The sequence below is a fragment of the Drosophila guanche genome, unplaced genomic scaffold, assembly GCF_900245975.1.
Source record: "Drosophila guanche unplaced genomic scaffold, DGUA_6, whole genome shotgun sequence".
Classification (NCBI taxonomy): domain Eukaryota; kingdom Metazoa; phylum Arthropoda; class Insecta; order Diptera; family Drosophilidae; genus Drosophila; species Drosophila guanche.
Genome location: NW_022995752.1, coordinates 666566 through 694431, shown reverse-complemented (window position 1 = coordinate 694431; position 27866 = coordinate 666566). Strand labels below are relative to the sequence as shown.

General features: G+C 34.3%; 5 protein-coding genes across 6 annotated transcripts; 3 read left to right on the top strand and 2 right to left on the bottom strand.

Annotated features, from left to right (window-relative positions):
* Positions 1–106: 106 nt before the first annotated feature.
* LOC117587792 (protein argonaute-3) lies at positions 107–6662 on the top strand. The gene is made up of 8 exons (XM_034278738.1): positions 107–127; positions 1615–2002; positions 2148–3559; positions 3650–3833; positions 4040–4205; positions 5103–5235; positions 5439–5687; positions 6522–6662. The coding sequence occupies exons 2-8, from the start codon at positions 1618–1620 to the stop codon at positions 6606–6608; spliced, it is 2616 nt and encodes an 871-aa protein (XP_034134629.1). The 5' UTR covers positions 107–127; positions 1615–1617; the 3' UTR covers positions 6609–6662.
* A 3666-nt stretch (positions 6663–10328) lies between these two features.
* LOC117587831 (mitogen-activated protein kinase ERK-A) lies at positions 10329–13317 on the bottom strand. Its single transcript, XM_034278793.1, has 8 exons — positions 13160–13317; positions 12807–12985; positions 11621–11747; positions 11444–11554; positions 11156–11290; positions 10806–11090; positions 10562–10750; positions 10329–10479 (listed from the first exon to the last, which is right to left on the bottom strand). The coding sequence occupies exons 2-8, from the start codon at positions 12962–12964 to the stop codon at positions 10354–10356; spliced, it is 1131 nt and encodes a 376-aa protein (XP_034134684.1). The 5' UTR covers positions 12965–12985; positions 13160–13317; the 3' UTR covers positions 10329–10353.
* Positions 13318–14622: 1305 nt separating this feature from the next.
* On the top strand, positions 14623–18066 carry LOC117587860 (cystathionine gamma-lyase). Its single transcript, XM_034278826.1, has 6 exons — positions 14623–14822; positions 16095–16291; positions 16417–16507; positions 16948–17218; positions 17278–17605; positions 17794–18066. Exons 1-6 carry the CDS (start codon positions 14679–14681, stop codon positions 17942–17944), a joined length of 1182 nt encoding a protein of 393 aa, XP_034134717.1. The 5' UTR covers positions 14623–14678; the 3' UTR covers positions 17945–18066.
* A 1131-nt stretch (positions 18067–19197) lies between these two features.
* LOC117587829 lies at positions 19198–23227 on the top strand. Of its 2 annotated transcripts, none has more exons than XM_034278791.1 (4): positions 19198–19332; positions 20147–20504; positions 21534–21591; positions 21657–23227. In XM_034278791.1, exons 3-4 carry the CDS (start codon positions 21536–21538, stop codon positions 22804–22806), a joined length of 1206 nt encoding a protein of 401 aa, XP_034134682.1. In that variant the 5' UTR covers positions 19198–19332; positions 20147–20504; positions 21534–21535; the 3' UTR covers positions 22807–23227. The 2 variants fall into 2 exon arrangements, with proteins under 2 accessions (XP_034134682.1, XP_034134681.1); XM_034278790.1 differs by having other exon boundaries at positions 21425–21591.
* An 87-nt stretch (positions 23228–23314) lies between these two features.
* On the bottom strand, positions 23315–26369 carry LOC117587908 (coiled-coil domain-containing protein 40). The gene is made up of 6 exons (XM_034278888.1): positions 25532–26369; positions 25332–25474; positions 24669–25228; positions 24468–24612; positions 24185–24393; positions 23315–24122 (listed from the first exon to the last, which is right to left on the bottom strand). The coding sequence occupies exons 1-6, from the start codon at positions 26344–26346 to the stop codon at positions 23316–23318; spliced, it is 2679 nt and encodes an 892-aa protein (XP_034134779.1). The 5' UTR covers positions 26347–26369; the 3' UTR covers position 23315.
* Between the last annotated feature and the right edge of the window lie 1497 nt (positions 26370–27866).

Sequence of the window (27866 nt, the reverse complement as noted above, 5' to 3'; positions counted from 1 at the left end):
GCCACATCATCGAACTGAAGAATGCGGACTTATCGTCGTGCGACCATCCATCTACGCGGTAGCGATTAATTACAAAAAAAAAAAAAAATAATAATAATAAACATTACAAAAAAACGAACTGCTCGTGGTAAGAATATATATAGTTGTTTAAAGCATACGCTAAAGAGGTTTTTGTAGGAGTTTCGAGCTTTAAATTAATGAGAATAACTGCACATTCATACATATGGACACAGCTTAAAACGTTCAGTTATAAAAATTGACTTTAAATTGTTGATAGCATTGAAATAATCAACAAAATTTTAAATGTAACGCCAAGCTCTAAATTATGCACTTCAAATGGATACAGTACTCACTGGCCTCCAAATTGCTGCTATACCACACAAATTACACGATAAAAGCTAAATCTAAGTTAGGTTAGGTTGCAGCGGCTGTCACGGATCTTCCCTTTTGCGCAGTGTGAGACAAAAAGTCAACAGTTATCCGATCCTGACTTATGAAGTTTGCTATCTTTATGGGAGACATATTGTGGATATTTTTGAAATATCAGTAATAAAGGGCGTGCTCAAGAAGGATCAGAGTACATACATACATATGTAGGTGTTAAACTGTTTCCTTCCAAGCTGAGGCCCCCATTAGCCAGAGTTCCGTAAGTGAGCGTGTAACTGCGCAGCACCTCTTCATTAGTTAGTTGAGAATATTATGTGATAGAGGGAATTATATTCCTGTAAGGCATAATTTGATCTACAAAGTGGAAGGAATAAAGTTTCTAGTGGGTCTAATGGGAATCGTAAAGTTTATGCGGATCAAAAAGTCGGGGCTGTCTACATCCCCCTTGATCAAGTTGTGCATAAACGAATTTTTCTACGACTAACTAAGGATGGAAGGTTTATTAGAATAATAAGTTTACATGTGGCCATTGGCATACAACTATCCTTCTTGTTTTGAAGGAACTCTTTTTCTGGGCAATCGCTCTTAATTTCCTGGTGACTTGAGACCCATAAAAGGCTAATAACAAATATCTGGGCCATCTCAGTCTAACCTAGTCTAAATTGTTTAATTAATTGGAGACCACATACGCTAAAAGCATGTACCTTCATGTATAAACAACTTTTTCGACAACGTTCAAGTACAAAATCATAAGAGTTTCTCTGATTGTAACATAACCCAGCAAAATATCTTCAGGACGCAGAGAACACGGCGGTGCCTCGGTGGGGAATAATCTACTGGTATTTAACTATATAAGAATGTAGATGTGTGGAACAGCAATGTCGATAAAGTCATTTCTATTTATCAGTCTTGATGACATATAACACACAGCAGATTAACTGCTAATTAACCAAATTTTCAGACAGAAACAATAGTGCAGGATACACCGATTGAGTACATGGTATAAAAGCTGAGATGCCTTTGAACGCTACTCACAACGTTCACGCTCGTTTCGCTGGTTGGTTTTGGAGAACCAAGAATTCATACCTAAAAATACGGATTGTTCCTTAAAACTATAATTTAGACTTTTCCTAATACTTTTACACAAAATTTAAATTGGAAAAGGCGATTTGCTCCAGCTACCTTTGTTTTAAATCACACTATCAAAATTTATTTTAAATATTTCAGAAAATGTCGGGTCGCGGAAATTTGCTTAATTTATTTAGTAAAAGAACTCGCTCTTCGGAAATTTCTTCATCTAGTGAAGATCATGAAAATGACAGCGGGTTTGATGTTGCACACTCTGCTTCAAGTGGAGAAATTCATCGACATTCTGAGAAGATCATTGAAAGCGATTTATTAAAAACTGTTCAAAACTTAGACATATCCGTCGGTCGTGGACGAGCACAGTTAATACAACATTTTAAAAGTAATGACACTAAATTGGGAGGAAGTAATGATGAGACTTCTTGCTCCATTCGTTCGAAAGACACAAATAATGACGACGAATCAACCTCTAGCTTGGAAAATTTGAAACTAAAAAACTTTGGAACGAACATAGTTCATGGTTCTAAAGGTACGTTTTAATTAAACTTTTTGTTATACTTGATATTCGAAGAGTGTTATTTATTGTCTGTCTGTTGTTTCGTCTTGTGTGAGTCGATGCGACTTAGGAAAATTAAAAACAAGAGAAATAACCAACTAATATTATTATTTTTTAGGTTCCTCTGTTATGTTATCATGTAACTACATTGAACTAAAAACTGACCAAAATAAGGGAGTGTATCATTATGAAGTAAGATTTCTCCCCGCTGTGGACTCGGTTCATTTAAGAGTTAAATATTTAAATGAACATATGGATAAGCTTGGAGGAACAAAAACTTTCGATGGCAATACTTTGTATTTACCAATTTTATTAGAAAACCAGATGACCGTTTTTGGTTCCAAAACCATGGATACGGAGGTAGAGATTCGAATTTTGTTTAAAAAAAAGGAGCCTTACAAGAATTGCTTACACTTGTATAACATTTTATTTGATCGTATTATGAAAACATTAAATTATGTTAGATTCGATCGGAAACAGTACGATCCCACAAGTCCCAAAGTTATCCCGCTGGCAAAGTTAGAAGTTTGGCCGGGATATGTAACAGCTGTTGATGAATTGGAAGGAGGCTTAATGCTCTGCTGTGACGTATCTCATCGTATTCTTTGTCAGAAAACCGTCTTGGATATGCTAATCGAAATATACCAACAAAACGCAAGAAGTTATCAAGAACTTGCTAAAAAAACATTAATTGGAAATATTGTTTTAACAAGATATAATAATCGAACTTATAAAATAAGCGAAGTTTGTTTCGATCAAAGTCCTCAATCTGTATTTTACAGAAAAAACGAACCTACGAGTTACTTGCAATATTATAAGCAATACCATAATATAAACATTAAAGACATTAATCAACCATTACTTGTGAGCATAAAAAAGACACGAGGAACTCCAGAGGATGCAGAAAACATAGAATTTCGCTTAATTCCTGAACTCTGTTATCTCACAGGGCTGCGCGATGAAGTTCGTTCTGATAATAAACTTATGCGTGAAATCGCTACATATACAAGAGTCACTCCAAATCAAAGGAAACTAGCACTCGACAAGTTCTATGATAATGTTACCAACACTCCAGCGGCACGAGAAATTCTTGACCGTTGGGGACTCGCGCTTTCCAGAAACTACAACAATCTGAAAGGGCGTCAGTTTGATCCGGAACAAATTTACTTTGCCAATAAAGCTGTTTCTGCCGGACAAAATGCTGAGTTTTCCAAAGATGCTGTTAAAAATGAAATGCTAGATGTCATTCACCTGAACAATTGGATAATAATACATTTTAAAAATGATTTCCGAGCCGCTATGTCGTTACTAGATAATATGAAACAGTGTTGCCGGCCACTCGGAATGAATATTTCTAAACCGACGATAATTTCATTAGATCAAGATCGTATTGATGCTTTTATCGACGCTTTACGTCGGAATATCTCAAAAGAAACACAAATTGTTGTCTGTATATGCCCGAATAGTAGAGATGATAGATATGCTGCCATAAAAAAGATTTGCTGCTCAGAGTTACCTGTACCATCACAAGTAAGCTTATTTACACACAAAGTTTGAAAGCTGCCTCAAGAAGAAAGTCAGATATTAGTTCATATATGAAACATTTATTAATAATTTCAGGTTATAAATGCAAGGACATTAGCTAATGAGTCAAAAAATCGATCTATTGTCCAGAAAGTTGTATTACAAATGAACTGCAAAATGGGAGGTTCGTTATGGACGGTAAAAATTCCATTTAAAAATGTAATGATTTGTGGCATTGATTCGTATCACGACCCTTCTAATAAGGGAAATTCTGTTGCTGGTAAGTGTCTACAAATAAAACGCTTTAATCTTTTATCTTTAATGTATTCAGAGTAGACAAATAAAATACACCGAACCCACACATTTGCGAATGCCGAAGTGCGTAGACAGGAAAAGTCTCGGTGCTAGCACGGTTTTTTAGTCTAAATCATTTTATCCAAATAAAATACTTCGTATTCTAAAATGCATTTTATCTATATTTTCCAGCTTTTGTTGCATCACTTAACGCTTCATATACACAGTGGTATAGCAAAGCTGTCGTACAAACAAAGAATGAGGAAATTGTTAATGGCTTAACTTCATCCTTTGAAGCGGCTCTGAAAATATATGAAAAGCGAAATGGCTGTCCTCCAGATAACGTAATTATTTACAGGTAATAAAAAAAAACTTCACTTATGGGTATGATCTTGGGAATCTTACAAACATGTGTAAATTCATTGAAAAGTCTCCATCTTTGAAGTTATTTTAAAACATTAACCTTTTCCGCGACTCAATATATCAAACATTTACCTATTTATTATACCCGGTACTCGAAGAGTAAATAGGGTATATTGTATTTGTGCACAAAGTATGTAATACACAGAAGGAAACGTTTCCGACCCCATAAAGTATATATATTCTTGATAAGCATCAATAGCCGAGTCGATTGAGTTATGTCTGTCTGTCCGTCCGTCTGTCCGTCCGTCTGTCCGTCCTGATGAGCGCCTAGTACTCAAAGACTATAAGAGGTAGAGCCACCCATACTTCTGTATGCTCACAATGTTACAAGTGTATTTAAAAAATGAGCCCCGCACCTCCCAAATCTACAAATTTGAAGATAAAAGAAAACTAAAAACGCCACTCCTTAGGGAATGCCCATATCTATGAGATCTCCGATAGGATCACCGATAGAATCAGATAGGATCATTATAATGGCCAGAATAAAGAAATTAATTTGCAGTGGCTAAACTCACCCCGTCCAGCAGATTTGTTTTTTTTTTCACATTCTCTCATTCACACGCGGCCTCTGCTTCTGCCGCGAGTCTGCAGTGTATGGGGTTAGGGAAGGGGGACGAGCTAAAGGAGCGTGTTGGTGTGAGAAGTGTTGTAGATGTAGGTGACAGACGAAGAAAAAATGCTAAATTTGACAAAACACCGGTAAGGTGCAGATGTAGTACTGAATGCCGGGTATAAAAGTTGTAGGAAGCGTCTCACACGTCCCTTCTCGTTTTATTTATTTAGTTTGGGTTGCTAACAGAATACATTTTGATTTATTATTGTTCGTTTTCAGAGATGGCGTTGGTGATGGTCAACTCAGTACGTGCTCTAGATACGAAATTCCGCAATTTGCAGCTCTTGGCGGTGGTCGTATAAAAATTACATTTATCGTAGTTCAAAAACGCATTAATACTCGTATTTTTTCGGTAAGATACTGATACTATTTTAACTTTGCTAATATAAATAAATAATATAAATGCGTTTTTTACCAAGGTTTCTTTTTATGAATCTGGATTAAGTGGCTTTTAGGCCTAAAATATACCCTATTTACTCTTAGAGTAGTAGATATACAAAATTTAAACAGATTGAATCTTTAAAGTTTGACAAACAATTTTCCTTTTGTTTTTAGGGAAGTGGAAATCAATTTGGGAATCCTATGCCCGGAACCTTAGTTGATAAACACATAACTAGAGCGTATATGTATGATTTTTTTTTGGTTTCCCAAATGGTTCGACAGGGTACAGTCACCCCAACTCATTTTGTCGTATTACAAGATGATGCTAAATATGGACCGGATATAATTCAAAAACTAAGCTATAAGCTGTGTTTCTTATATTATAATTGGGCCGGAACTGTCAGGATTCCGGCGTGTTGTATGGTAAGTTTTAATTTAATCTGCCGCAATCCTGCGGCGGATACAAATTTAATCGTATTGAATTAAAATACTTGTAATTATTAACATTTATAAAATATGTTTGTCCATCGGCTGAATGGCTAATCATCTTCAGTAAAAATCGAGAGAATGTAACTAATTTTGTGTGTCCTCGTTCATGATTTCGAATAACTCGATGCGAACTGCTGGAGCTACCCTTAGCAGTTGCGTTTCTACAACAATTTATGAATGAAATCGGAGCATTGCTGATTAATACGTTTTTACGTTTTACAATTTCAGACTTTATTTTATAGGGATTTTAGGTTGTGTTCTGAACAGACTCTGATCTTCGAGCAACTTTTTCCAATCAATAAGACACGACATTCTAATACTCGGACTACTTTATCTGACCTTTCGGTACACTGATTTCAGTCTCAGCTTGTACTAGAAGTCATTAAGGACTTACAAATTATATAACCCCCTCTGTGCTTCTTATCTATGTATGTACATAGGTTTGTCGTACGTTGCACACAAAAACAATATTATTTTAATTGCTTGTGTAGGTGTCTGCATTTAATTGATTAGTTTAAATGTTTTTTAACAAGTAAATTAATATTTTTAGTTAGGTCACATTCAAACGAAATTGCATGCATTATAGTTTCGGGGATTGCGGGGATTCCGTCGAAAACGTAATGCGCTCGTGAATTTGTTGTATACATATGTACACAAAAATGTATGAAACAAAATATTTTAATTAAATAAAGTCACAATCTTTGGGCCACGAAGTAAAGCATTTCTTTCTAATAAGTACACTCTTAATATATTATTTGTTCGTTGCAGTATGCTCATAAGTTGGCGTACCTAGTTGGACAAAGTATTCAGAGGAATGTGGCAGATACCTTATCGGAGAAACTGTTTTATTTATAAATGGTCGTAAACATTAAAAAGTAATAAGTATTAAGTAAATAAGTAAAATGTAATGTTATATTTAATATTAGTCATATTGTAGGTTGGACGGCACGTGTTGTTCTTGCTCGCTTGAACTATAACTGGTGTCGCTTTTAATTTCTTAAGCCGCTGTGAAGCTTCTATATTTTTCATTTAAATTGTCAATTCTGTTTCCTTTTTTGTAAAACACCAAAGGGCATTACGCAGGCGTACCAGTCTATGCTTCTAACACACTACTCAAAAAATCCAAATTTGTTTTCTTCAAAAACCCCTACCAACTTCTTTGAAATAATTATGGTTTTTGTTTTCAATGCAGAAATGTGTTAAACACGTTTTTTTTTGTTTATGCTATTTTCAGTTAAAATGTCGTACAATATACCTCACAAAAATCATAATATTTGCCAAATCCACAAAAATCATTACAAAAAAACCTGTTTTTTAATTATAAACATTATAATTATAAAAATAAAAAAAAAATTATAAAACTCAAATTTATCCAATACTTTATCCCATTATTAACTTTTTGCTACGTCTCGTATTTTGACAATAATCTCTATAGATCTGTCTACGAGATTGAAATAATATTTTTATAATTTAAGTGCCATCTGGCCATTTATCTCTATTTTATTTAAATAAACAAATTACAGTCGGTGACTATTTCGAATTTAATACCTTGTATATGAAATCTGAAGAGGGTGTTTCAATAAATGGAATGTAAACTTAAGTTTTTAAACGGTGTCACTGGATAGGGGCCGATATACGATAGCTGAATAGAGAAATATAATGTTACTACCTTGTTACAATTCCATTTTCAACTGGTTTTCAATCGTGGTAACCTTACGATGGACAAAAATTTTTATTTTTATTTCATAGACGATGATCTAAAAAAGGGGAACACGTTTATTTGATTAAAAAAAAAACGCATTAGTGAGACTTGTAAAATATTACACGTTATATGAACATTTATTTTGTCATTACAATTATTTACTTTAATTTATATAAGACTTTAAATTTGATGAATAACTAAACTCTATCGAAAGTATTCCTATTTTCGGTTGCTTTTAGTCGATGAAAGTGAATAACAATTTTAACAAGTACATGGAACGTACATACATACAAATGTAAATGTGGGACATCTATCAACAATAAAAATGTCGATACATACATACTAGTTTCGCATAAACAAAGTAATTTTCGTTACAAATTTGATCTTTTTATAGGTATTCATTGTAATAAATTGATTAATACACCGATAGTCAAAATTCAGAACCCCAAATATAATAAATGTATAATATTAATTTGTTGTATTTAATAAGTTTTGACAAAAAGCAAATTTCTTCCACATTTAAATTATATCCGCATTTAAACTATTTTTTTCGACTAAACCAAAATAATTAGAGTATTAAAAAATACCATACAATACTAAGATGTTGCATGGTCCAGGCAGAGACGAAAAAATATAAATTGAATAAGAGTAGACAAGGCTTCGAACGAAAAACTAAGTGCAATGGGTTCCTTATGAAACATCTTGGTAATTTTATAACAACTCGTTAAAATTACCAATTACCAAAGGAGTTAATTTAGATGTGATGAAATTTTAGTTATGAAAACGTACATTTATGTACGAAAATAGTTAATGGCATCTGTAGAGACAAACAAGATTAATTTGTGTATATACTTTTCAATCCAAGTTAATTATATATAATAACATGTGCCTAATTCATCTCAATTTTTATAAATGTTCGCTAAAACATTTTTCTTATATATCATATATCTTTCAATAACTTAAAACCTTTTCTGGTCTCTTTGAAACCAGTCACACATTAATTATTTAAAACAAATTGAATAGAATGACATTTGATACCCTATTTTAAAACTTTTCTTTTTTTGAAATTAAAAATGGAATAAGTATTTAATATTATCTTTAGGTCTATTTTCTTACATAGTGTTATTACTTAGTTAACCCACATAATTTGACCTACTCAACTTTAATATCCAAAAAGCTGTAAGTCACGATTCAAGTTTTTGAAATACTTCCATCTAAGCTGGGAATATAATGAAGTACATACATAATATATCTTAGAAAAGACATTTTAGAAACATTCATATGTTTTTATCATCTTATGTTACTTTTAACGCATTAACTCACAATAATTGGCGCATAATGATAATTCTTTGATAAATGTAATAAATGAAAATATAAATATCTAAATAAACTTTTTTAAATGTTTAATTTCAATCACTGGTCTTTGAAATATAGTTAAATGGAATTTTAACCACGATGAAATGGTTGAACATTTCAAAGTTACAACTTTGAACAATTACAATTGTATAATGTATAAACCACGATGAAATGGTTGAACATTTCAAAGTTACAACTTTGAACAATTACAATTGTATAATGTATAAACAGCTTATTTGATTTTCATTATTTTTAACGCAGGATAGATTTAAAATGAACATAATCCAGTCACATCCCTAACCTACATATAATCCTCGCGATTATTTTAAACATTTACTGACAAACTGGAAAGCAGTAAACATGCATGTAAAATCTCGGAGCAACTCACATTTTATACTCCTGGTACTCATACATATCTGTGACCTAATGGTGTTTGCTGAATTTTTAATATTGGATCAGCCTTCCTTTGTCAAAAAGTGTCGGAGTATCAGGCGCTCATCGGGACGGACAGACAGACAGGGGTAGGAAAAGTGTTCTTTTGCCCAAACTCTGTGAGCACCGGGTATATTCAATGATTATGTACTTATGCACTTCAAAAATTACTGTGAAAGTTTGAATTTAATTTTAATTTGACCTCAGATTTTAATACCTTTGCACATTAATTCCCTAATTAGTATGTTGATTTTCATTATACGTATACAAGTTTCAACAAGTTAGGTACCAACAAACAACACATTTAGACTACAAATATTTGGTTTGATAATTTACAGAAATAAATAAATAAATCATCCCTATAGGATGATTAGATCCACCATATTAGTGATTTTAGTGCTCATATTATTGTTGTTAGACGAAAGAACCTGTGCGCAGCTGGAATGCAAAACGACTTTAAATGAAATCAAAATATTTAATTAAAGATTAATTAAAGAAAAGCCAATTTGATTGGTCAAATTTAAAAATAATTCCCAATTTAGATGTTCAAAGTGCGTTAGATGAACACAGATTTAAAATGAGCAAAAAGCCCAACCAATTAATTGCTACAGTTAAATATTAATGATTACGGTAAGGATTTCATTCAACTCATAAACCTCTGTGCCTTTCGTTCGATCAATATGTTTCCGTATGGTTATGTTCTAACAATCGATTAGCATTAGGCTTCGAATGCCGATATAGCCTGCGAAAACTTTTCGTACAAACAGATTTAAGGATGTTACTAAGAAATACTGATTCGAATGCTGATATATATAACATAAAGATGATTTTATACTGAGCAGAGTTGAGAATGCTTTATGTGCAAGGGTATTAAAATAATAAGGAAACATTTGTTTAGAATTATTCTCCACATAGAAATGTAATTTTTAATTGTGTAGTTATCAGTTATAAATTACATTACAAATTATTACAGCCAGTTGTCTTACAAAATATTACCCATTAAAATAATAAAAAGTAATTGCAAATTTATAAATGGTTTTAGTTTTACTTAAAACAACTAAAAAAAATATAAAAGTGTGATTTTTATTATAAAAAATTTGTTTTTTTTTCTTAAATTGCTTGTTCTGGTTGTCGTTCTTTAAATTTCAAAGTTTCTTCGAAAATCAATGACTTCAAGGCGTCTCGGGATATATCATCATTTTCCATATTTATACGAAACGGTACTTCAGCAACAGGCTAGTCAAATAAATTAAAATAAAATGGAAAAAAACAGATAAGTACGCTATTTGGATATTAAATTCTCTACCATTCATAGTACCTCATCTCCAGGATCATAATACTGCTCTAAGTAGGGATGCGCAAGGGCTTCTTCAACTGGAATTCGTTTGTGCGGATTAAATGTCAACATTTTTCCCAGTAGATCTAAAGCTAAAGGATCGGCATTTGGGAAAAGTCTCGACCATGGAACATTTGGCTTAAAAGGCAAAGACTCTAAATAGTTTCGTGCCTGAAATCCAAAGAGTTTTACGATATTTTAACATAAAAGTAAGAGGTTTACATGCCTTTTCATTGATAATGCACTCTAAATCTTCACGCGATGGAGATCCCAAGACACCAAGAATATGATTAAGTTGGTCCAGATAATGTTTTCCAGGAAATATTGGTCGATTACTTAACATTTCAGCCAAAATGCATCCTACGGACCAGATATCAATAGATTTTGTGTATCCCTTGGAATTGAGCATAATTTCAGGTGCGCGATACCACCGAGTGGCAACATATTCTGTTAGAAACCCAGTGTGATCGTGCTCAGGATCTGCAATTCGGGCTAATCCAAAATCGCATATCTATGGATGATTTTTTTTTGCAAATCCAGTAAAGAGGTAAAATGAGTAAGGTGAAAAATACATACTTTTAAATCACAAGTCTTATTCAACAATAGATTGCTTGGCTTTAAATCCCGATGTAAGACATTTGCTGAATGAATGTACTTTAATCCTCGCAATATTTGATATAGGAAGTAGCAGATATGGTCATTACTGAGCCTCTGAAATGATAAAGAACCAAATATGTTATATTCTATTCCCAGACCTACTTAATATGCAACCAAAATTATAAAACTCCTTTGAGCCGTGTATATTTTATATATATGTACATATAAGATATAGATTTAGTTAAATTGGGTAGCTGGAAGACATACCTGTGTTTTAAGTAGTTTATACAAATCAGTCTCCATTAAACACTGTACTATATAAACATCTCTCATCTGTTCTATACTATCTACACGCAAGATGTCTCGTATATCAATAATCTAAAAATATGTTAATATCAATATAATTGAAATATTTGACTATAAATAAAAACAAAATTAAGTTACGTTTTCATGTTTAAACCGGGTCAGAATTGTTATCTCTCTCAGAGTTCTTTGACAATACGTTTGGTGTTCAAACGGAGATATTTTTTTAATTGCAACTCTTTGGTTTGTTATCGTGTCATCAGCAGATCTGTAAATATAAATAAAACAAATCGAATTAAAGGTACGTTTTTTTTCACGATCCTTCATTGTCTCGGGTGGGAGGTAGGTGATGACACGACTTCTATTCTTCATATTAATAAGTAATAAGGAAGTGGTAATGTGGCTCAGACAAGCAGTAAATTTGAAGTATTTTATTTTAAAAACCTATGGGCTATATAGGAACCTGTTGGTCTCTGTTCAAGGTAGGCCAAGGTGGTTATTCCGACCGTGTGGTGGCTGGTGGCTGATTCCTGGTGCTGTTCACGTTCTCAGATAAAAAACGAGGAGGAATGTTGTGAGACACGTTGGAACACGTCGCAACTTTTATATCCGGGACTCAGTTAGTACATTTATATGTAAAAACGCAAATAACTCACTTCTCCCACCAACACGCCCTTTTAGCACGCCCCTCCCGCTGGGCAGCACACTGCACGAGGCAGAGTGTGCTGGCGAGATAGTATGCGAAAGAATAAACAAAGCTGCTGTGATGGGTGGGGGGTAGGCACTGGGCATGAATTTCGATATTCTATAATAATGATATAATCTGACCCTTATCCTTGGAGCTGATAGATTTGTCTATTTTTTACGAAACTGCGTTTTTAGTTTTCTCTATCTTAAAAATTGCGGATGTGAGAGATTTCGCACTTTATATTGTCCATAAGGGGATTGGCTAAATTTTGAAACAAACTTGATTCAGTTTGATATCACATTAGCCATCATACAAATATTGGTATCTCTAGCTCTTATACTCTCTGAGAATAAGGCGTCAAACCAGACGGACGGACGGACGGACGAACCATTTGGAGGTGGGACATATCAATGACGAATCCAAACTTGACTAATTTTTAAAGATATTCAGGTGCTTAAACTATCCATGATGCTCGCCACTGTATATATAAATATATGATTATATTTATTTTTCCACTTTTTTTTAAAACAATTTTACTATTTATACTATCCATTTTTCATTTTGTTGAAGATTTAAAAATGTATACATGCTAAGGTATGTACATACGAAACATAAATGTACGTATTTTAATTTACTCACACCACCATGCCGTAAGCTCCTTCGCCAATGTAAGCTAATTTGGTGTATCTGGGACCCACTTCAAAAATTTGACCCCTTATTAATTCGGCATTAGGGTGCGGGGCCTGCAAAGCCACTGCACCTTCAGCACTTGCTCCAGCAGCATTTGCTTCCGCCATTTTCAAGATTACAATGTTTTTCTGAAAAATGTAACATATATTATTAATTTAGCACAAACTTCAATCAACAAATAAAAAGACAATACAATTTACCGTGAACTAATTGCTGTCAAACTTGAACAAATATGTATTGTATGCATATACACACATGCATATGTACATACAAATGTATATCGGGAACACGAGTTGCATTACCTTTCAATATTTTGGAGACTCTGTATTGTTAAAAGATGTGGAGGCAACTAAATGTAGTTTGCATCAAGAAAGTCTCAACTATGTTTGTAGCACTTTTTCACTACACCAACAATATTTGTAAATTCACTTATTCTAATTTAATGCTTTATTGAAATTTTTATGGGTGTTCCAATTTATTTTCAATTTAAAACTATCGATATTTTTGACGAATCCAATAGCATTTATAGCCTGCTAGCACTGACTTTTTAATGTTAGAATTTGTCAGCAATAGTAGGGAACGTTGGGAAGTTTTGAAAGATGTGAAACGCCGGTTGCAGCACTGCTTTTTTCATGTATGCTAGGTAGTGTGAACTTGTTACACTTACAATTAAATGATTATTAAAAAATTAGCAATGGCACAGAGTGTAAATCAGGAGCAGAATAGTTTCTTACACAACCTAATTATGTTGCTGGACATGAATGACAATGATAAGGCAAACTTCGAAGACAAAGAAATCTTTAATTTCAAACTTATATATTAATATTATTGCTATTTCTTTCTCTTAGAAAATGCATTAAGTCAGTTTGGAAAATCCGTTTGATCCTTTTGTTTCTCTAAAACGCTCTTTCTCCTGGTATACGTGCGAGTTCTTTTGGTATCCACGCAAAACTTCAATACGATCCTGCCACCTCAAATTTTAAAGTTTTGGGCTCCTTCTGCTGAAAGTGTTCTGATGTGTTTGGCACTGATTTTGCACTTCTATTTTGTTTAAGATTGCCCAGGAAATAAGAGAATATCAAAATATTCCAAAAAAACTATTATATTCTAGACTGATGCAAAACAACCAAGGCAGAGACAGGTATAGAAGTGGTTTTCGAGGAGATAAATTCAAACGCAGATGCTAAGGCGCGTTCTTCAGTATTACTTTAACACCAATCCATAATTCATGTTTAAACAAGACATGATTTTAAACACGAATATGTTATGGTGTTATAAATAGTTATAAATAGTGTTGTGGTCAAAAAGTCATAACCGCCCAAAACAAGAGAGATAATTTTCAAAATGATTCCAATCGGTTGCAAACTCCAATTATATCAAGAAATATTAAAAAATCAACTCTTAATACGGATTTTATTATGAAAGTAAGACATTGTCTTAAAATGAATTTAGCAGATATTTTTGAGGGCAGATTGTGAATTGTCACCTACATAAAAATAATAAATACATATGAATGTATACTAAAACCTTACTCTAACTGAGATCTCTTCCCAGTAAGGAAAACGTCCCAGTAAGGTTCCCTATGGAAATTTAGCTTTCAATTTGACCAGCAATTGAGAACACAAAACCGATAGCGATTAGAACTGGAACGATTTTTAGAAGATTCTGAAATTGAGAACAATTGTGAAATACACTTAAACATATGTACATACATAGATATATGATTTGAACAACCCTACGTGATTTCTTTTGCAGATCGTTTTCATTTAAATCAAATCACGCCTAAACGCATAAAGTGTCAGTAGCCTATCGTCTGTAAATATGAGTTTTAAAGTTCAGCCAAGTGGTTTTGATACTAAAGCTATTCACGCAGGACAGAGTCCTGAACAATGGAAGAGCGCTTGCGTAATACCCCCAATATCCTTAAGTACCACGTTTAAACAAGATGCGCCGGGTGAGCACAGGGTAAGCAAGAAATTTGACTTACAATATTGTTGATATTTCCTGAATACAATTTCCTCAATGTACATACCCATGCGCATATGAGTTTATGTATAAATCTACAATTTTGGATTAGTATATTTATAAATGTACAATACACAATTACATATGCATATACATAGTTCGATATCTTTTCATGTACATATGTACTTACATGCATACGTACCTTAGGGAAGTTTTAGATATTAGAAAACAATCCATGTATGTTTGTACATATTTATGGTTGTAAAAATGTGTGTACATATGTATGTTTGTATGCAGTGTCACGATCGCAATCGTTAAAAGTCTGTAAAAGAATCATAATACCATATACATACCGGTGTTATACATACATACATACATATATACATTAATATGTAAATTATACATATTTTTAGTTGTTATTGTTATATGTATGTACATATGTACACAACGACTCGGCACGGAACATGTGGGAAAAGGCACCGGTTGCCCCGGCTCACGTCCAAGTGAATTACATATTATTATATGTATGTTGTATGTACATATAACATATGTATGTAGTACCTTAACGGTTTTTTGAGAGTCATGGAACAAGATTCACCTTTTAAAACATTTAATATTTATTACAAAAATGTAGCAATACAATTCTTAATTTCCTACACATGTGCATACATACATATGAATGTATTTACATATTGTATGCATATCTGACGGAGTCCGGGTATACAAGCTGGGACGCTTACGAAAGCGTCTAACAACGTTCCTCCTCGTTTTCTGATGATGATTAGGCAAATTTTAATATTTTCGAACGCTTCGTCTATCTTTCTTATTGTGTTGTTATTGACCGCAAGATAACCTGCAGATTTTCCTTATCATTTAACCCATGGGTTAAAACCGAAATATTAGTTGATAAATACAGTATCAGTATCGGTCATAATTAAGTCGCTGAACGTGTGCCACGCCTCCTATCTTTAGGACTGGTAGTTATTATACCGGCTTTTTTAAATTTATCTTATGTATGCTGGAGAAACATTGTTCATATATGTTCTTATGAAAACTGTTGAAACTGTTTTCGTGTCTTGAAAATATTTGAAAAATATTTCTCCAGCCTCTCTAAAAATGCTAAAACTGTCCTACTGTTATGATCACCTAGTTAAATCTCCTAAAACGTATTCAAAGAAACGTAAATGTCGGCTTTAGGCTAGCGGCAAACCGTACAAAATACTATAGGTATTTTTCAATATCTCAAAATGTAATCATTCATTTCATTTGTAGGGATATGAGTATTCGAGAAGTGGTAACCCTACAAGGAACGTTTTGGAGACCTGTTTGGCTGCGCTTGACAATGCCAAGTATGGCCTTACATTTTCTTCTGGACTCGGAGCCACAACTGCTGTGTTGACAATGCTGAGTAGTGGAGATCACATTATTCTCGGCGATGATGTGTACGGTGGAACAAATCGACTTGTGAGGTAACATTACATTTAGATACAAATGTGTACAATGTGTAACATCCTAAACGGGTTGACCGATTCTACTAAAATTGTAATACATGACTGAAATCATTAAATATTCAATATCTTGATAAATATTTTAGACAAGTAGCCTCACGCTTGGGAATATCAGCCACCTTTGTGGATCCAACAAACTTGGAAAAATTGAAAGCTGCAATTCAACCTGGTACAAAGGTATGCATGGACACTGGGATTATGTTTTTGATGTGGTGTAAATTTAGATGAAAATCTCATATCCTTCTGTTTTGGTTTTTTAATAACAGCTTAATCTAATTAGTAAATTGCTAAGAAAAGACCTATTTTTATACACGGTATTTGAAGAGTTAAAGGGGTATATAAGCTTCGTGCTCGAGGTGGATGTACAAAAATATGTAACGTAGAGAAGGAAACGTTTCCGACCCCATTGAGTATATATATTCTTGATCAGCATTAATAGCCGAGTCGATATAGCCATGCTTGTGTGTCCGTCCTTCCGTCAGTCTTTTTTGACTCCTAGTTCTCAGAGACTAAAAGAGCTAATCGAAATAGAGACTCGGAAGACTCATGTGTTAACACGCTGAATCATGTTTGTTTCAAAATGTCACGTTTTAATAATTCTTTACATTTTCTTTTAGCTGATATGGATCGAAACTCCGACCAATCCTTTAATTAAAGTTGCGGATATAAAAGAAATAGCAACTATGTGCCATGGCATCAGAGAAGATTTAATATTAGCAGTGGACAATACGTTTTTGACCTCATATTTCCAAAGGCCTCTTGAATTGGGTGCCGATTTGGTTTGTTATTCACTTACCAAATACATGAATGGGCATACTGATGTTGTAATGGGTGGAATCACCATGAATTGTGATAAGCTGCATGGCAGTCTGAAGTTTTTGCAAAATGGTACGTCAACATATTATAGAAACATTTTTTGAAGTATGTAAAAATAATCTTATTTTCAGCTATTGGCATTGTTCCGTCCCCATTCGACTGCTACCAAGTGAATCGTAGTCTTAAAACTCTTTCACTCCGAATGAAGCAACATCAACACAACTCCATTAAAATAGCAAAGTATCTGGAAACACATGAGTTTGTAGAAAAAGTACTGCACCCCGCTTTACCTTCTCACCCTCAGCACCACATCGCGTTAAAGCAAACCTATGGGTACAGCGGAGTGTTTTCCTTTTATATTAAAGGGGAATTAAAGCAGTCTAGCGCATTTTTAAAAGCTCTACAAGTCTTTACATTAGCTGAGAGTCTCGGAGGATACGAAAGCTTGGCTGAATTGCCGTAAGTAATACGAAATAAGCACCAAAATACGTAAATGAAATAAGTAAATTGAACAATTGAAATGATATGTATAAGATAGTAAAATATCAGTATCCGATATGATGGCTTAATAGTTTTCTAAATAACTTAAGCATTCAATTGAATATCTTGATTAACCTTTGTTATTGTTCTGCGTTTTATTTTCTTAGATCCGTAATGACGCATGCATCTGTTCCAGCGGAAGACAGGAAGACCTTAGGAATCACTGATGGCCTTATTCGACTTTCGGTTGGTCTTGAGGATGCCGATGATTTGATAAATGACTTGAGTCAGGCCCTTGACATTGCATCAAAAATCTAAAGTACTCTGAGGATAAAAATATGTTTGCATATTTTTGATTTGTGCATGATCGGATTATGTCCAGTTACTGAGGCTATAAGCCTCCTAGCACCCAAATCAGATAAAGTGCATTTTGTGAAGCATTTCATTTGTGTAAAATTTAAATAAAAATATTGCTTTGTACGCGGAATTTAAAATTCAATTTACAAATTTTCTTTTACAGTTAAAAGTTAAATGAATCATCCGGCTGTCGTAAATCCAAATATATCATTTAAATGATGAAATCAATAAAATTGTAGTCTTTATGTAACTAACTGTCGTCGACAGAAAACTAGCTTAACCAAGAGCAGTCATGGAGCAGAACAATTAACTAAAGGACACAGCAGATATTAAAACGGGCACAAAAAGCAGCGGCACCCCTACAATAAAAACCAGGTGGTAGTTAGTAGGAAAATTCAGACACCCGAATCATGTTGCAAGGAATATTCTGTTAAATTCCTGTTCCAACATTCTATGGTGGCGTGTTATCCTCGTGACGAGCACCAGGTATTCTGTCAGGTTACTCAGGTCGTCCATGAACCAGCCCTGACGAAACTGCTTCTTGAGCGCTAAAAGCGTTCGAGTATTCGAAGCTAACCCTACTGAAAAGAGCGTTGACGCTTCTCCATCGCTGGCATTGTGGCCGTGAGACGCGATAGGGTGAGAGTTGAGGATGGCCTCTGCCGCATTTCCGACCCTGTTTGGTTACTTTGACTGCTGCCTCTACAGTCCACCGACGGTGGTAAGAGACACCACTCTATGCTTCGGTGTGCTGAGTACGTCCTAACCCGATCTTGGTGCCCTCGAAACCCATTACTTTTTCACACGAACACACTGCACAACAATGCACAACGCATATTTGGCTAGTGAAATACACATTTGGCAGTGTGTTATTACAGAAATCTGGATGCAAGGTTAATTTACCAAAGCCAATATTTCCTACTTGCATAAATATTTTATTTAATAATAAACCTTTTTACAACTTTTCGAAAAGTACACAAAAACAAAACAGTTGTCTCGTCGAGACTTATTAACTTTTGCAAAAAAATATGTTGCTGTTGACGCCAGCCAAGACAAAATTTCCGCACAGATATTTAAAATACTCATCTGTTTTTACATGGATTGGAGATGGGTCCAGTGTGAATCGGGTTTTCACATCTGTCAAACATTTCCAGCGTTCCTCGGTGATGTGCTCAGTGTGCAGAGGGCCGCTATTTACTTATCGATATTTTCTGTTATACCATAGCTACATATTATATATTATAAACTATTAATAATATTTTTTTTTCGGGGATTGTCGATGTTTTAAGTCATCTCATATTTGAATGAAGTTCGGTTTGGATATTGATAGTAAATTCATTAAATATAGTGTAAGTATTTATATTTTTACACATTTCTGTATCTACAATGTAGATTCTACAAATACCTAAAATATACTATATGTACATATTTACATTGCTTATTTGTACATATGTGTATGTTCTTACATACTGAAGATATATTTAAACGTCTGTACATATGTATGTACATATGTGCTCACAAAAATTGAATCCTTAAGTACAACTCAAATCTTTCAAATATTTGTACATTGCTTAGGAAAATATAGAAATATGGAAAAAATATCAAAGAGTTTAGGGATACATTTAATGTACATATGTATGTACTTATGTATGTACATTAAATATGTGGAGGTCGTTGATGTGTTTAGATTCTAAACTTTAGGATGTTGGTTCCGACCACATAAATTACATACAGTAGGCACACACATTATTCGTACACTCTTATCACCCTAGTTAACGGTTAACCTAACGGTTAATGTACTGATGTCCTGGATCGGTATCTCATCGAAATCTTATGGGGGAACAACTGCAAATCCGTCAACCAAAGCACATTTTTGTCATGTGGCTTAGAATCATTTGCTAAAATCCTATTGAAGCTTGGGCAGTATATTATGTTATGACCCATTATAGGCGGGAGTAAGGAATTAATAAACAACAAACAACTTTTGTTGCTTTTTTCGATTCTCTAAAAAAACACTGCTACTATATTACGAAGATAATAGAGAAAGCGTGGTTCCCGCTGGAACTTTAATCGTCGCTACCCGTGTATTTCTAACAGCGCTGGTGCCCTCAACAGTAAACATTAACTATACATATTTACGTTCTTTTTACAACTTTTTTTCAGTATCATCTATAATATGAACAAAATGGGAGTACCAACAGAATCTACATTTCTTGATGTCAAGCTGCCCCAAACTCTTCTAGAATCACCGTCAACATCGACCTTTTTGCCAGAGGAAGAGGCTGCTTTTTGTCCATTACTCTCAAGTAGAATGTCAGGTCCCATAGCACATCCACTGAGTCCAAATCATATGAACATAGACGGAACTACGTCACAAATCAGTTTAGATGGTAAGGCAGAATCAAGCTCTACAGATAGTAGTAGCGGGATAGCAATCGACGTCCAGGAATCCACTACCAACAACCTATACCATAATGGAAGCTATCAACATCTACAAAATAACAATATAAATACACAAGAGGTAATTTATTTCAATTTTATTTTAACTCACGACTTCCCTAAACACTATTCCATTTTGTAACTATTTTTTGTATGATGAAATTCTGACAAGTTTTGACGAAATTTTGAAGTTCTGCTGCACCTATGCTAGTTCAAAAGCGTCCGCCTTCCTCTTATTATAATAACCAGGCACTCAGGGACGATATTTCCACCCTTGCTCTCCACCTAAAAACGTCCTGACATTGGCTAGTTTACAAATCATGCTACAAATCATGACTCAAACTACGCTCTGATGTCTTTCGCGGACTGCCCCGCTGTTTTTGTTCATTCCCCAGCCCCAATCTCTCATCGATCACCATTCTTGACTGGCATCCCTGTCATTATTTCAATTGCTCTATAGTGTTATGTTCCCTTCGATAACCGGATGCCTAATTCTTCTCTCGTTTTCAATTGCTTTTTAAATTTTCATACTTGCCCTTCCAAAATGTACACAAACAGCAATTGAGTGAACAATTATTCTATATAATTCTGTCTTCATCCGAAATAAATTAGCTCGACGGTTTGTTGATTTGTTTGTGTGGAAAAAAATTGTGCTCTCAAATGTAGTTATTGCCTGGCCATTCATATTTCCCATTGAAAATGATACACCACGAGAAAGTTGAACGCTTTTAATTAATTTGGCATTGCTCTAATAATAGAAATGCGTGGCATTTTGTTCCCCGAACTTGACTTAAAAAATTACTCTTTCGATAAGATATTTGATTCAATTTTTAATCACAAAGCTCGTTCCCTTACACAGCGTCCAAATTTCGAAATACTTTCGGTGGTACAATTTTCAGTTATAGTCATGACTTCTGTGATATCCCACTAGTTAAGTTTATTTACAATTTTAATTTATACATAAATATACATAAATTAATTGTTTATTTCTCATTAACCTAGGATACCCATTTCATTGGAAAAAAATCGAAAGACGCTCCCTCATTTGTATCATGGAACTGGCCGCTTATTCGGAAATTAACTTTTTTTGTTTTTGCCGCTGCTATTTTTGCTATGTGCTCCATAGTTGTTGCAAAAATATCTACTATGCCAAAATCTTGCAATCCAAAGTAAGCTGTTACACATAATTAAATATGTAAATGCGTATTACTTATGATTCCGTTTCGTTTTACAGAACAACATGGTACCGTGGAGGTGTATTCTACGAAATAAGATTTCAGGATTCGGAGTATAAAGGAATTAGTGATATTAATGAAATAAACAACCGCGTTGACTACCTTTCCTCGTTAGGTGTAGCAGCAGTCAGACTAAATTCTATTTTTTTTTTACCAGGAAATGATAATGTCACTTCGATACTGCACATAGATCCTGAAATTGGTTCTGTATCCCAGTTAAAAGTTTTAATCGATACCTTAAAATCTCGAAATATAGCTCTGCTCCTAGACATACCATTAGATACAATATTTGTTAAAACTCACAGCAACCAAGAAATAGTCTATAATCAAATTACTAGAACAATAACTTCGATGGTTGACAATGGAGTGAGCGGCTTTTATTTAAAAGGACTTGATTTTTTTTCAAACGATTTGGAGCTTCTTAAATACTTAGCGATTTGGAAACGTATAGTTGGCACCAATAGAATTCTGATAATAAACGAGAATGTCTTAAAAGGAAAACCAACTGAATTATTAACAGAAATTCATCAACATATTGATCTTGTTGACGTTTGCCTAGACCTGGAAGGTGGCACGAAGAAAATAACGAAACGCATAGAAAATGTATTAGTAAACATGCCGTCAGCCGAACAAAAAACTTGGATACACTGGTCGATTGTTGATACCCACTTAAAATATCAGCGGGATCGAGATTATATTAATTCGAATTTAGCAACAGCTGTCACTATAATGCAGCTTATGCTGCCAGGTACACCAAATATAATGTATAAGGATGTAAATAGTGGAGATGAATATAACAGTATAAGAATGTCTAAGCAACCTGATGGCTCTAAAATTGTAAGCAATATGATATCTCTGCGGAAGCGTTCCCCCTCTATATATGAAAGTGCCATTTGTAAGTCAAATAGTAATACTCAAAATACTTTAATAAGAAATATCAATGAAGACACAATTATTATCGTCCGAAACTACCCACGAAGAAACTCCTTTGCATCTGTTACAAACCTAGGACACAATAATATTACCTTAGACTTGACGTCAACATTTTATAGTGGTACTCGAATGCTCACTGATGAAACCGATAAAATATTTTTCAAGCATTTTAAAATAGATCCCTTTGATACAATTGTTGTTAAATTGGATAAGTAAAACTCATCATATTTAATTTGTTTGCAAGTCTAGTCTGTTCCAAAAATTGTTAATTTCAGCTAAGATTTAAAAAATAAACCAAACCCAACGACAAACTATGAAGAAATTAGATTACTTTGTCCCCGCGAATTTCCTCTAGATTGGCAACCTTTTCGGAGTCTGTGTACTTATCTTTAAAAAATATTTGATTGATACGATAAGCTGCTGTCTGTTCTTTGCAATTATGTTTACGACGGCAGCGAAACTAGTATTATGCCGACTAGGTTTAGAACCTGCCCTTCGTTGGGACTACCTGTAGCATGCAAATGAGATCGCCCTCCCTGAAAGCTGCAGGTGATGTGTATCGGAGTTTATCTGAGTTTTTATTTCCAAGCCATAAGAAAAGGCTTGGCGATGATAAAGTCAAAATAAAACACCATTTAGTACTCTTAAAAATCAATAATATATATTTTTAAACATATTGTTGCATCTTACTACAAATTTAAATTAAAAATATATTATTTTGCCTGTTATTCTTCCTTAAGGATTTGATTAATTTTTGTAAGGAATGTTATTTTTGTTGGGTAGTCTATCATCAGATTTTGAACTAATTCCAATAGCTTGCTGTTCATATCTGATTGTTTTTGGGAGAGCTGATCAATTGCCATCTCCGAGCGAACGGAGCTTTGAATTGACTTTATTTGTTTAAGCCGTCGATAAGCCTTAGCACGAGTCTGTTTTCGAATAATTTTTTGTAAGTTCGCATGCTTAGACAAATGAGCATTTTCTATTTGAGTTCTGATATTGGCATCATCTTCGATTATGGTATTTAGGTCTGATTGAATTCTTCTTAACATATAAATCATGCGTTCAATCTTATTAACATCATCGGTTAAACGAGTTTCTGATAGAAATGCTATTTCGTTATGTATTAGCGTTGCTCTATTGTGAAGTTCATCTAGTCGTACTTGAGTTTGACAGGCGGTTTGAAGCTTTATTTCTTTTGCCTTTACATGTTCTTTAATAGTTGCGTTAACAAATATTTGTTCACGGTGCATAACGCAATGTTCTAAATCTTGAACCAGCTTTTCCTGTGCTCGCTTCAGTTGAATATACCTTATATTCATGCGATGAATTTCAGTTTTCATTAAGCCTTTTTCACTATTCAGTGAGCTCTCTGTCTTTGACCATCGAATTGTTTCTTCAAGTAATTTATATTTTGATTCCCAGGATAACGCTTCTCTGTGGTTCTCTATCACCAAGTCTTTATGAAGTTCAATTGTGTTGCGTAATTCAGAGATTACCTCCTCCAACTTTAATATTCCAAGCTCGGCATCCTGGTGAAAAGAATAAAATTAATTTGTACAATATATGAATAAATTGGGGTACATAGGCATACCTTTAGTTTTTGGCTGAGCTCATTCTGCTCGTGTTCAAACTCAGTCTCCTTCATATCATGGTTTATTCTCTTCTTGTATATTTTTTCGTTAAGCAATTCTAACTTCGATGTATATTTTTGTATATACAAGTACAAATCTTTAGTTTTATTTTCAGAAGTCTCCAGCTCCTGGTCAATTTTAAGTGACTTCTGTTTTATAATTGACAATTCTGCAAAATAAAATTATTATCGTTACACGGACTTTATATATTTTAGATATTATCTATGTACAACTTGTACTTACGTTTGCGTGTGACTTGAATTTCATTTAGCTGGTCGTTTCTTTTTTGTGACAAATTCACAAAATGATTCTGCAGCATTATCCAAAATTGTTGGTGCTCTCGGATTTGCGACTCAGCAGTGTGAATTGTTTTTTCAATTTGTTTTATCTAGAGTAGGAAAGTTGTTATACAAGTAAAATTGTATACATAAAAATATATATTACCTTCAGTTCAGTAGGATTACCGGAAGCATCGCCAAATTGCTTCTGAATTGTTTCTATTTTGTTGCTGACTTTTTCAAACAATTTCATTTTTACTTCAATTTTAGAGTGCATTTTGTTTAGATCTGCCTCAAGAGTGCTAGATTGAAGCTCCGATTCGTTTAAACTCTGTGTAATTACTTCATTTTGGCTTTTGGTCTTTAAAACTTGACTTCTAAGCTTTTCCACGTCGAGCATAGAGGACGCCAATTGACTCTGTACCTTTGATAACGATAAATCTATACTTCGCCGACGTTCTTGAGACTTATTTAATAATTTCAGTCGGTAGACAGTGGCCTTATCCGCTACAAGTTGATCTTGCGCCAACTTTAATATTGCTTCCTCAGTTCGAAATTTTGTTTGGTGATATTTGTCCAACGTATAGTCAAGTTTGCGAATTTCCGATAACAGTCTGCTTCCATCACGCACTGCTTCGTGTAAGTCGGCTTCAGTGCGAGCTAAGAAGTCTGGTAACTCATCCAGCTTGGCTTGTAACCGAAACAACGTTTCGTTTTCTTCTTGGCCTGATAATATTTTTAGAATTGAAAATAAGATTAGGTAATTTAATATATTCCCTTTTACTCATTGAGTACCTGGAAATTAGAGCAAAAGTTAAATAAAACTTACAGTTCCGACGCAAAACGTTGGTATCGTCAGTTAACCTTTGTTTAAACGATTCAAGTTTTCTATTAAGTTCCATTTCCTTTGCAATTTGTTTCTTAATTGCTTCAATGCCGGCCAGATTGAGCTTTATTGAGCCTCGATGTTTTCTAAAACGATATTTTAACTTTACTGTTTTGTAGTTAGATTACCACTTGTTTCCTTACCTCATATTGTCCTGAACTTGAAATAATATTTTATCTCTTAGTTGTATTGCTACAATAACTTCGCTCCATGCTTGAGTAAGGCGCTTATGCTCATTTTGTAATACCTCAAGATCAGTGTTGGCGTCAGCAATACTCATATTTAAAATGCTTACAACATCCTTCATTGCCTTTTCTTCATCGCAAATTGACTGTAGCTCATTTTCTCTTTTTTTAACTTCCATATCCAAGCGATAGAATAGGATGTCGGATTTTCGTTTCTCCTGAGATAACTGTCGCTGTAATTGCGCATCTCTGCTAACAATACGTTTAGCATTTTTCACTTCATCTTCTACATCAAAGGCCCATTTTTTTATATTACTACCCAAACTTTGCAGATCTTCTAGTTCCACCATTCTTTCGTGATATAATGCTTTTTGAGATATAGTTAGTTTTTCTTTTTCTTCGTAAATCTGCTTAACACTTTTTACAGCTAATTCTTCGACCTGCCGGCTTTGTACGTGCACATCGATTTCTGCAGATATTTCTTTAATTTGTTCCTCTTGAAAGCCCATTTTTTGTTGCATATCATATAATGTTACGCCATGATCTTCCCGTCGCTGCTCCTTTCCTTTTACTTGGTACTTAATATCAGCAATTTCATTTTCTAACTTTTGTTTAGTACGTAACAGGTGATCTTTCAATGACCGTTGAAACTTGGACAGAAGCGGATGATTTGGAGGAAGAATAGCCAATTGTTCCGGTTCTGGGGCCCCATGAGGATCCAGTTCCGAAATATTGGCAAAATCGCACGAGTCCAAGTCATCGGTGTCCGACATTCTTGTAAAATATATATTTCCTTTCAGAAAAATGTATGCATTAAAATTCTACTTCGTTATTGACAAAATGTTTGACAAATATAACAGCAAATTCAACGGTTGCCAAGGTTTTTGGTAATTTAAGGTTGGTAACAATGTGACCACCGCAGAGCTATCGATAAAATATACTGTCTAATCCTTACAAATATACCAAAATATATATACATTTTCTGTTGTTAAATGCTGGCTGCTACAACACACAGAAGGAAACGTTTCCGTCTGTATAAAATATATATTCTTGATCAGTATCAATAACCGAGTCGATATAGATATGCCTGTGTAACCGTCCGTTTGCTCGACTTACCGTATGTCCGTCCGGATGAACGTAAGACACCATAAGAGCTAGAACTGTTGCTTACAGGCTACTGCATCACACCGTTACAGGTGTATTTCAAAATTGCGACCCGCCCCCTTCCGACAACACATAAGACGAAAAAGTCTCAAATCCTCAATTTTAAAGATACGAGAAAATCGCCCTTACGATTCACAGGAAAGTGGAAATCAAGAGAACCTTTTGAGGTTTACATATGCTATTGCTTCGACGACTTATAATGTTTTACGAAGCTTAAACAGTACAACAAACAACTAGATCTGTATAACATTGCAGTCTTTTATTTCTTTGTATAACATGTATTAAAAGGCGGAGCCTAAATGAAAAGCACTCACTCACTACTTTGATGAAAACGAAAATATTCCAATCATTATACCAGTGTTCGTGTCGGCCATCGTTTCACTCAAAGATGGGAAGAACTTGTTTTGAGTGATGCTACGAACAGTCGGTATTTATGAATGAGGGTAAAGTACTTGGTGTAAGATCGAGACGAACCAATTCACCTGCTTTGCGTGGTCAAAATGTGAAACAATTTTGGACAGGATGTAAGTATCTGAGAGTTGTATGATACTAAACAATTAAAATTGTTTGCCTCTCCTAATAAATACTGAATTCTAATTCGATATCCTGATTGAGACATATGTATGTATGTGTCCTGTGTGGTGTGTATTTTTGTACAAAAACAAAAAAGGTCAATGCTTTATTTCAGGATGCACGCATAATATCTACATACATACATAAACAATTTAAAATGTACATAAGAACATATGTAAATATGTATGCATATATGTACATACATATGTACACACTCTACTGTGCAACGCTAATTAAATGTGCGGAAGATGCTACCTGAACTCACCAAGACAAAACTGAGCAACTATTCTATCTTACTTTGTGGTAAGACATGAATGCCTTTGTGTGTATGTCGTCCACCTGCGGAAGCAACCTACAGGTGCACATGTTCGTGTCTGTACGAGTATTTTAGCTTGAGTATAAGAGCGTATGCGAGACGAGTTTGCCTGAGATCAATTGATAGCCATAGCATTGTGTAATGTTGATCTTGTTTTGGTACCGTAGTGGAGCATTGAGTTAAATGAGCCAGCTCTTAGTTATGCTGGTTGGTGGCTTGTTTGAAGGCAACTTCGTATGC

Coding starts and splice junctions, on each gene's coding strand:
- LOC117587792 (XM_034278738.1), top strand. CDS start 1,618: ATGTCGGGTCGCGGAAATTTGCTTAATTTATTTAGTAAAAGAACTCGC. Junction 3,834..4,039: donor TAAGGGAAATTCTGTTGCTG/GTAAGTGTCTAC, acceptor TATATTTTCCAG/CTTTTGTTGCATCACTTAAC. Junction 5,688..6,521: donor GGATTCCGGCGTGTTGTATG/GTAAGTTTTAAT, acceptor TGTTCGTTGCAG/TATGCTCATAAGTTGGCGTA.
- LOC117587831 (XM_034278793.1), bottom strand. CDS start 12,964: ATGGCGGAAGCAAATGCTGCTGGAGCAAGTGCTGAAGGTGCAGTGGCT. Junction 11,091..11,155: donor ATAAGACTTGTGATTTAAAA/GTATGTATTTTT, acceptor AATCATCCATAG/ATATGCGATTTTGGATTAGC. Junction 10,480..10,561: donor ATTATGATCCTGGAGATGAG/GTACTATGAATG, acceptor TTATTTGACTAG/CCTGTTGCTGAAGTACCGTT.
- LOC117587860 (XM_034278826.1), top strand. CDS start 14,679: ATGAGTTTTAAAGTTCAGCCAAGTGGTTTTGATACTAAAGCTATTCAC. Junction 16,508..16,947: donor CAATTCAACCTGGTACAAAG/GTATGCATGGAC, acceptor ATTTTCTTTTAG/CTGATATGGATCGAAACTCC. Junction 17,606..17,793: donor GAAAGCTTGGCTGAATTGCC/GTAAGTAATACG, acceptor TTATTTTCTTAG/ATCCGTAATGACGCATGCAT.
- LOC117587829 (XM_034278790.1), top strand. CDS start 20,160: ATGAACAAAATGGGAGTACCAACAGAATCTACATTTCTTGATGTCAAG. Junction 20,505..21,424: donor ACAATATAAATACACAAGAG/GTAATTTATTTC, acceptor TCATTAACCTAG/GATACCCATTTCATTGGAAA. Junction 21,592..21,656: donor CCAAAATCTTGCAATCCAAA/GTAAGCTGTTAC, acceptor TTCGTTTTACAG/AACAACATGGTACCGTGGAG.
- LOC117587908 (XM_034278888.1), bottom strand. CDS start 26,346: ATGTCGGACACCGATGACTTGGACTCGTGCGATTTTGCCAATATTTCG. Junction 24,613..24,668: donor GTAATCCTACTGAACTGAAG/GTAATATATATT, acceptor TTCCTACTCTAG/ATAAAACAAATTGAAAAAAC. Junction 24,123..24,184: donor AGCTCAGCCAAAAACTAAAG/GTATGCCTATGT, acceptor TCTTTTCACCAG/GATGCCGAGCTTGGAATATT.